The sequence below is a fragment of the Phascolarctos cinereus genome, unplaced genomic scaffold, assembly GCF_003287225.1.
Source record: "Phascolarctos cinereus isolate Bilbo 61053 unplaced genomic scaffold, phaCin_HiC Scaffold_419;HRSCAF=1032, whole genome shotgun sequence".
NCBI lineage: Eukaryota > Metazoa > Chordata > Mammalia > Diprotodontia > Phascolarctidae > Phascolarctos > Phascolarctos cinereus.
The window spans coordinates 12,896-22,744 of NW_027555757.1; the positions used below are offsets into that span (position 1 = coordinate 12,896).

The 9,849-nt window shown below is 40.6% G+C and overlaps 1 protein-coding gene and 1 pseudogene across 1 annotated transcript; both read left to right on the plus strand.

Annotated features, from left to right (window-relative positions):
* Positions 1-5,330: 5,330 nt before the first annotated feature.
* On the plus strand, positions 5,331-6,516 carry LOC110204452 (uncharacterized). Its single transcript, XM_078151660.1, is given in 2 exon segments — positions 5,331-5,989; positions 5,991-6,516. Coding segments are annotated over 2 exon segments (1,152 nt in total). The 3' UTR covers positions 6,484-6,516.
* Positions 6,517-6,834: 318 nt separating this feature from the next.
* On the plus strand, positions 6,835-8,427 carry LOC144454112 (uncharacterized; annotated as a pseudogene).
* The last annotated feature ends 1,422 nt before the right edge of the window (positions 8,428-9,849 follow it).

A 9,849-nucleotide genomic window follows, 5' to 3' on the forward strand; every position in this document is an offset into this window, starting at 1 on the left:
AGGGGCACACAGCTAGTATGTGTCAAGTGTTTGGTCTGAGGCCAGATTTGAACTCAGGTTCTCCTGACTTCAGGGCTGGTGCTCCATCCACTGTGCCACCTGGCTGCCCCAGCTTTTTCATTTGGAAAAGATATTTTCATTCTGCCATTTAGTGGGAAGCAGTATCAATAGTAATGTCAAAACTTGTGTCAAAATTAGCTTTTTGTCCCTGAAATTCTTGTAAGTAAAACATTCTTGCAAATTTGAATTAAGGGATACTGAATGCCATATCAAGCTTCAGCTTCCAGGAGTACCCAAACAGCAGTGCAAGATTGAATTTAATCTACAACTTAAGGAGGCAAGTATGGTTTGACCTGAGTTTCATTTTGCTTCTTATATATATTTCAGTTTTATTTACTAAAATTGTCTCATTTTTAGGCCATACTGACTAATTTAAATTCTCAATTCCAAGTCAGTGAAATGGATCTACGTTTTGTCATCCCACAAAGCTTCAACACAGAGATTTAATTACCATAATTCACTGTTTGTTTCACTAGGTGAAATTGGCAAGATCTTTCTTTCTCCCTCTCCCTATGTATTCATATCTTTCTGTTGTATTCAGTGTGTAGAGTTAAAGTACATTAAACAAACATGTATACACACACACACACACACACACACTTTTTTTTAAAGATGTTACTGAGAATAATGAATCATGTTCAAAAAGGAGGAGAGTTTCTTTTGGAGCCCCTCTGAGACCCGAATTATTTGATCAAATTTACCTCCCAATACACCTCTTGCAAAAGGAGAAAGCCCAGAGATGAGCAAAACAGCATCCACAACCTGGGTCCCGAGACAGTCAATGATGAAGGTACAATATTTTAGAGAAGCATTTAATCTGTCTGTAGTTTAAATTATGCATTTCTCTATGATCCATACCCTAACTGCATTTTTAAGAACTAGTGGTATATATTATCCTATCTTCAGAAATGATTTGCTATTGAATATCTTTTTAAATGGAGAGTGCAGTTATTTGTTGTTATGTTGGCTTCTCATACACTAGTGACTCAAGGTACTCCAGCCTGTAAGGGGAGCATCAGGTCTTCATACAGAAGATGCTTGAACATGCTTGAGTGCCCTGAGTTTCTCTAGGTCTGCTATGGTTATTGCAGTGTTTTAAAAAAAGCTGAGACATAAAATCTCATTTAACATTTGCCATCATACATAGGATGTGATGCACAAAATAAGCAAAACCTTTCTTTGCCCATTATACACTCTCCTTGATCAGACCCTAAACTTGCAAGATCTCAGAGCATCAAAGGGAGGTGACGTACATTGCAGGGCCCTCAGACTCTAAACATGTTCAGCTTCTGCTTTGTGCTGCTGCTATTCGTTTTATACTTAGGGGGCAAGTAAGATAGTCCCTATTTCCTAGGGTCATTGGGAAAAGAGAAAGTTCTTTGCTACCCTGACAAGTGCTCCTAGGTAAATAAATGAATCCTTTGCCAAGCAACACTCCCAAAGGCATGCCCCTGTAGTTATGGTTGCTGCCACTGGGTGCTGGTAGACAGTGAACCTGCAGCACTGAGCTCTAGTAGTGATGGAAAACTCCCTTCATGCTTTTCAAGCTGATGGCAGGGGTCCCATCTACAGCAAACCAGTGAACTTGCCAGCATTCCTAACAAGTGGCCAGACAGGCTTTGTTTGAGGACCTCGTCTACCTCCAGTTGCCTTGGAGAAGCAATCCTTCCAACTCTGGGGTAGCATAGCTCTCATTGCTAGGAAGCAAGGCCTAAACTAATGTGCTCAGGGCCAATGGTGGCTGGCATCGTTGTTTTAAAGAGACATATGTGTTGCTATATCCGTCTGACTGCTACCTGGCAGCAGGGGGAGACTTTTGTCCCCAAAAGTCATTGAGCCTCGAGGGGTGCCTTTGCAGAGACAGTCTCTGTAGGATTAGCGCTCAAAGGGTTGTTGTCAGACTCAAATGAAATGTCTGTCACAGGCTTTTGATGCACCTTGGCCATATTCAGTTCTTTATTAGGGAACCATAGCACATCTTGTCATTTATAAACTGTATAAAAATGTCCACTGCAGCAGACGCATTCTAAACCACCAGAAAAAGAGGCTTCCCACAGTCTAGTGGAAGGGATACCGTGTACAAAAGACCCACCCCAACAGTTACCAGCCATTCCTAATCTTAAAAAGAAGTCTGCACCTAGCAGGGATAATAGTGCCTTCTCAAAATTACTGCACAAGAGAACAACATCTATTCCCAAAATCCAGACCATCCAGCCCCACAAGACCCTGAGCACACCATCGGTCTGGAGGAGATCCTCCTCTGCAACAAGAAGCCAGGCGTTTGATACGCTACAGATGAGTCACGCCAAGAGCGGAGCACCAAAAGACAATCTCATGGGTATTTGAGCAGGGAATCATTTTCCGATGGTTTTTACAGGCAGGGGGCAGGCAGTCCCCTGGCTTCAAAGAGCTTAAGACATCAGTCTACCAACACAGGGAATGGACGTAGGAGGAACAGTAAGAGAGACAGTATATGGCTGGATCTGACGGTGCAGAGCTCTGTGCGGGGTCGAGGTAAAAGATGTAAATAAAACAAGGCTAGAAAAGTTAGTAATCTCATGGGAGTGATAGAAAGCTGCTTTTGGAGTTTGTCAATAACAGGAAGGAGTTGAGACATGATGGGTAAGACTTGTGTGCTGGGGTTAGCAAAAATCACTTTGGCAACTACTGTAGGAAAGAGAAAAGGAGGGAAAACAGGAATTCGGCACTTGTTACAAATCAGTTTGCAGTGAGAGTGGTGGGGGCAGCTTTTAGATAGAGTACCTGGTGGTATTTGTGAGTCAAGAGAAAAGAGGAGTTGACGTGATAGATGTGGAAAGAAGAGATAAATGGCAACATTTGGCTGGATGTATCCAGCAAGAAAGTGGGGGAGAGAATGCCTTGAAGTTAGTTGGGTGACTAGAAATAGACAAGATATCAGTGTTTAGGGAGGTTTGGTTTTTTCTTTGTTAATTGTTTTATCCAAAAATGTTCATTTATCTTCTGTTTGAATGAATTTTATTTGTATTAATTGTTGGTTACTTTTCTTAACAGTTGTACTCTCTTGGGCAGATGTGGTGAGATTAGGTACCAAAAAAACCACAAGCACACGTTGTTATAAAACATGGTCTTGAGAGAAGGATAACAAAAAAGCAGAGGAGATTAACCCCAAGGTCAAGGTACATTACAGAAATGTGGAGATCATTTTTATATGTGTATGTGCATGTTACACATATACATAATACATGTGTCTATATACATATATATCATCATGTGTATTACACATTTACATCTGTGTACTTGAATGTCATCTCAGCAAACATTAAGAAATACTAAATTTATTTTTGGAAATATTTCTTTTTCCTTTACAGAAGAAGCCTGCAAACCACTCACAGAATCACTTTAGCAAACTCTCCCCGCACCCTAGTGATTGGGAGAGCTCATATTGAAAAAGTGACTGTGCCTGTGTGGCCCTGTAGGATGCTGAACAACTTTGTTTTCAACCCTAAGATGGATATGAATGAGGATTTCGCAGGTGAAAGAGTGTGCACAGAAGGCCATGAGAATGCCACGTAGGCAGGCAGATTGAACTGCCTGCCAAAATGTGTTTCTAGAAGCACAATTTTAAAAGAGCTGATAGAAGTGCTCCCCAACTCCTGCAGAAGGGGGAGTGCACATTCTTTGGAGGTCCTGGCCAATTCTTGTGGTCGGATCTGGTGGGATAGCCTATCTTTTCAGCTGCAAACAAACCAGCCCCATGATAACTCTGAGTTAGCATAGTTACGCCTCTGGGCAGGGCTAGGCTGTATCTTGCGGTATGTGGTCGGGAAGAATAAAGGTGGTTGTGAAGCAACAAGAGAAGCAGACAGACTGGCCTAAATGCCAGTCAAGAACTGAAAGCCAGTGCAAGGAAGCAGGAAAGGAGAGTTGAGTTTGCAGCCTAGGTTGGGGGCCTTGGACTTTGAAAAGATATCATTATGCCTAATGAGCAGAGGGAGTCTGTTGCATTGTTTGAAGTAGGAATGAGAGTCAAGAGTTTGCATCTAGATTGATTGCATGCCCGGGATTTTGAGAAGAGATCTCTTTATGAATAGAATGGAAGGGGACTCTGTCCCATTTTGTCTTGTTGGAAGAGGTGGAATATGACTTTTTTACTTTTAAAAAATACATATCTGTAATATATACAGTATAACTGTATATGTGATATTCTATGTGTTTATTACATACATTAATGTTACCTATTTTCTTCATTAATAGGATTAGCAGACATGTTGGAAACCACTATCAAACAGAAAACTGCAAACGTGTCTCCTGAGATTGGCACAAATTTACACAAGTGCTCTTCAGGAGACGAAGACCTTTAGAACGTAGATCAGATAATGACTGTAGAGGTTGGTTTTCCTTTTTTCTTCTATGAAACTTTGGAATGGCAAGTTATGATTCGCCCTTGCCATGCCAGTAGAGGTTTCATGAGTTGCTATAGCTAACCTTCAACCCAAAGGGCTGGGCCCTCACCGAATCACAATGACATGACCCATCCATGTAGAATTTTTATTTTATGATGAAAAAGGAGAGCTAACACCTAAACGTTCTTGTGTTATGACAATTTAAACATTTCTTATAAGGTATACTTAGCATCCATACAAAGAATCTTTGACTCTTCAATCACACCCCAGTCTAATTGCAAGTCTTACCAGTTCTCTCTCCAAGGAGAAAGGGATTTATCCCTTTTTTCCCACTACTGTGGCCAGCACTTCTAGGCCCTAATTGCTTCTAGCCCTTAACTGTTAAAATAGCTTCCTAATTGGCCTCCTCTCCACAATCCTTCCCTTCACACAGATCTAACCCATAGTAATTAGTATGCCTCTTGGGCATCTTTAGTTGGCTTCCTCTTCCTTTAGGATTAAACACAAACTCCCAAAACCCACTTTCTTTCATATTGCTCTCCTTCATGTACTCTGTATTCCAACCAAACTAGCCATAACTTAAAGTTATGGATGTCTATATATTATATTTACATGTAATGCAACATATATATCCATATTTTTAACATGGATGGGCATAGATTTACATCATCTTACTAAATATTATCATTGGCCAGGAAAACGCAAGACTACAAAACAATAATTTGGGTAGACCTTTCATTCCTAAAGAAGAATTAGTCCCTAGACTAGTGAGCAGAGGCATAGTCTTTGTTTCATAATTATCTTTATTCTGTCATTTATTACAGCACAGAGATTGATGCCTACTATTCCTAACACAACAGAACAGCTATATGGCCAGAGCATTATATGCGCCGTGCCCCGAATGAAATCGTTAAAACCCTAAAGAAGATCTCTGAAATTAGATGTGGTGAAATAACAAACATTCCACTTCGAGAAGTCGATGTAGACCCCAAAATATTAACACCCAATATTTCACCTTTGAAAAAAACCTGTACATCAAAGGAAAATGTATCAATGTCACATCTCAGCAGAATTAAAAAAACACCAGCACTAGATCAAAAAGTCACATACGTGGAAGAAACATTTGAAACTGGATATGTAAAGAAGGCCACATCAAAAATATCTAGGAAATGTGTAAGTATGGCAGAACATCGTCCAGTAATAACATCAGCTACAGCTACACCTGTAACATCAAATGCGCAGGCCAACACTTTTAACGTCAAAGGAACTACCTCTTTAAAAATAAAATCAAATAAAGAGCCATCTGTCACTGATCAGCCAAGAATTTCCTCACCAAATGAAGAGCACTCTCGGACGGGAGCCAACAAAATAAGTCTAAAGCCAGGTGGTGTGTCTGTAGATGTGCAGGCTGCCCCAGGAACTGTAACACCAAATTACATCAATGAACCAGGAGGCATGAAGAAAGTCATAAGAACCCCAGAGGGAAAAACAAAAACAGAAGACCTAACTGGCCTCAGAGTGCCTATGGCAACTCCAACATCAATGGGCAGAACTGAAAGTAGACAAAGAAAACAAAGTGGCAGAGTCTGCTGTGGATGATGCAAATTCTGTTCAGGAAAATCTTGGGACAACCCCAAAGGAAACTGAAATCCAAAAGAAGCTGATGAGGACAGCAGAGCAGCAAACTGAGGCAGAGGATCTCCCCAAGCAGCTCATGAAGACTCCTAAACTAAAATGTGGCTCCGTGGAGCATCTGACAACAGTGGTCAAGAGACCGATGAGAACTCCTAAGGACAAATTGGAAGTAGGGGAGGAGGAGGTGGGTGGCAATGAAAGATCAATGATGAGTTCGCCTAAGGAAAAAAGCAACCAAAATATGAACATTAGGCCACCTCTTAGGCAGAAAGGGCCATCTGAAGATCTGGTAGGCCTCAAATATAACAGAAATCAACCTGCGCATATTCAAAAGAAAAACACAGAAGAGCAGGCATGCCTCAAAGAGCTTAGGATGACTATTCCAAAGCAAATCCAAAACTGAAGCATAAACAAGTCCCTCCTAATAAAACAAGTACAGAAATATGGATCAGTAGAAGATCTGACCACCACCAGGAGACTGATAAGAATGCCTGAGGAAAAGTGAGAACATTTAATAGAAGATGGAAAGTTGTCAAGAAGTCTGGTAAAACATCACAGAAAAAATGTGATCCAGAATACTCAATGAATGAAAGACCCAAAATACAACTAATACAAAACACACCAAGCAGCCTAGGGAAACTTAGAAGAGAACCCAAAAAAGAAGAAGACCTTCGAGGTCATAGGAATATGACAGTTCATAAGGAAAAGGCAAAACCAGGAGAAAACTTAAAAGGGTTTTAGGAGAGTTTTGAAAATGTCAAAAGTAAAACCAGAAGATCTAAAGAGATTCAAACTGATGGAGAGGGCTAGACCTAAAACTGATCCTGATGAAAGAACAAAAGTTAGTGGTTCTGTTGGTGAAATAACATCTCACACACAACGAAATGAAAAGAAGCCACCAAAGGTCTTAAAAGAACTAAAATTGAAAAAAAGAATGGAGAATACAGGAATGATGGTGTTTTGTTCCAGGAATACAAAGGAAATATTTCCTAGTCAATCATATAAGATATTCCTAAATAGTGAAAAGGAACCTTTTAAGAATTTTCCAGGGATATTAAAGGGTCACAAGGCAGTACTGCACCCTAGAAACAGAAATAAACCTGTGCAGGAAGTGAATTTGAATTGGAGTGAAATCAATGAGTTACACGCAGAAAATGAACAAAAAAGTATCAAAAATTTGCAGGGGAAGACCACTGTGACTGAAGATGGACTGGCTTCAAGAAAGAGAAGCAAGTAAAGTTTCAAAAAGAACATATGCATACAGAGGAAGGAATAGATACCACCTAAGAGTTTCACAGTTCGTGAAAAGATGGAATCTTTAACATCTAGCACAACATAATTAAGTCTGCTAAGAAATCGCAAGAACTCAATTTAGGTTGACCAACTGAACTATGTAAGACAGAGAAAGAGGGGAAGAAACTTAAAGATGCAAGTCCCAATATAGGGATGATGACTTCAAAAACTAGAGGCAAAAACTAGAGGAAAAAAAGAAACTGCAGAAGAGCTTCCCAGAGAAATTTTTGTCATCAAGATCACATAAAAAGGAAGAGAGTATATGTATGGAGTGTCTAGGGAAGAGTCTCCTGGAGAAGAAAGCCAAGGAGAGTCCGTGTCATAGGTCTTCACCATCTAGAAGTAGGGGCATTAGATTACTCCATGCTGCCAGGGTGGCACCCGAAAAAGCTAAAAGAGCCAAAGAAGCCTGTGAAAGTCCATTAAATTGGATTGAAGTCTAGTGGTAAAAATAAAAAGATACAGGACTGAAAGGATCTAATCCTGTATCAACATCCAGGAACATAAATAACAATGACAAATGCACAGTTATTTGCCTGGATATCTTTAAAAATTCGTTGGTACCTGAAGGAATTTTATGTTTAACTAGAAACAGAAACAAACAACCTCAAGAAATTCATCAGATACCTAGTCTAAAAAAGATTGTTGAAAAGCAGCTTCCAAGCCTGGAAAATAAAGCCCAGGATAGAGTGCAAGAATCCTTTAGAATTGGAAGCCAAAATGAAACTGACAAAGACTCTATAGTACTCCTTTGCTGAGGGCCATGGAGATAGCTTGTGCTGAGAACAAAAATAGAGGTATGACTGAAGACCTGTTACATTTAAGGTCTACCTTGAGAAGCAGACACACTACAGAATGGATAGGATTTAATCCATTGTCAAAGGATATCTTACCTTAGGGTAAGATTGGAAAAGCAACTGTCTCCTGATTTTTCCTGACAAAGAGAAAGCAGATCTGTAAAGATCTGCTAATCTTAGCAAAGATGACCCCTCCACCACAGCAGGAGAATCAACCCCAGAAAAAGTCTCAAATTGGAAGAAAACTTTTTACAATACTCTTTTGAGAAAGAGAATAAAATCAGAGACACCTAGTAGCAAACTGTCAGAGCCAATTGATGTTGAAAAGTATAGCCCAGAGAGATGTCTTCTAAAATCTGTCCCACGGGTCAGTGACAATCTAAAAGAAACCCAGTCAGAGCCTTCTTTGTTTACAGAAACCAGCAGCAGTGCTGTGTTAGAAGATAACAAAAACCAGACTCAAGAAAAAGTCGCTGAGGAACCCATAAAATTAAGTAATGACCAGGAGTTTTCAAACTCATGGAAAACAGAAAAACACAACTTAAGCAGACCAGACCACCTCCCATGGCCAAAGTAAGAGTAAAATCAGTATTTGAATTTATCATATGTAAAAGATTCAATTTCTGAAGTACAATTAGAGAAGGATAAACAAGCTTGCTGAACAAGATTTGTATCTATTCAGTTGTGAGGTTAAAGTTAGGAACCTCTTTTGCTTAAGGCAGTTTTGGTGAGAGAGCCTCCTCCCCAATGTAACCACCTCAGAGGTCTTTGCCACCCCTTTTGTACTGGCCACTCCTTTATGGGAAAATTTTTCTATCTCAACATCCTGTTTCTCAGCAGGGAATTATTCCCTTGCTTGGGAGACAAGTTCTATGGCCACTATACAGGTAAAGACCCTTCCCAGGGGAGGGATGGTAAATGTCTCTGCTGGTCTCTTGACTTGCACCACCTGTAATGATGCCTACAGTGAGTGATGTGTCCCCAGAGCTTTACCTCTGCCAGCTGTACCACCTATTCTGAGGGAACACTCCCTACTTGCACCTATGACCAAATTCCTCCTGCCACTCTCCTGGTAGGTATTTCCTATTTAACCTTCTCTTCCTAGTTGACACACAATATTACTGCCCCCTACTAGCTGTAACACTCTTATTGATTTTTGAAAGTTTCTCTCTTACCTATATAATAGTAGCATGTAATCATACTGATCCATGGGGGCATCCATGCTCAGTACCTTTTACAAACAGGTCCCATCTGTTCCCCTAAGGGATACTCCTTGCTTTGTGGGATGGGTGGGCCAGCTGGTGAGGATTCTGGGGAATAAGTAAAGCAAAATGCCACTACTTGGCAGGACCCCAGGACTGTTGTTCTAGCCACCCAATGTTAAACAACTTATAAGGATTTTGGTGTGTGCTCCCTTGGATTTTTGGCACCACCTCTGACCATTTTCAATATTCTACCCCCAGTACCTCCACTCTAACAAGAGTGAAGCATGGGTTCTGGGACAATGTTCTCTGGGACCTTAAAAGGGAGCAGAGTGTCTCATGCCTTGGTATGGACATTTACAACATCAGTTCATTCTTTCAAACCTGACAGGGACCATGCACCAATTGGCAAATGACACAGCTTATGGCCTCTGGGATATTCAGCAACCTCTGTATTCCCTGGCAAATGTGGTCCTG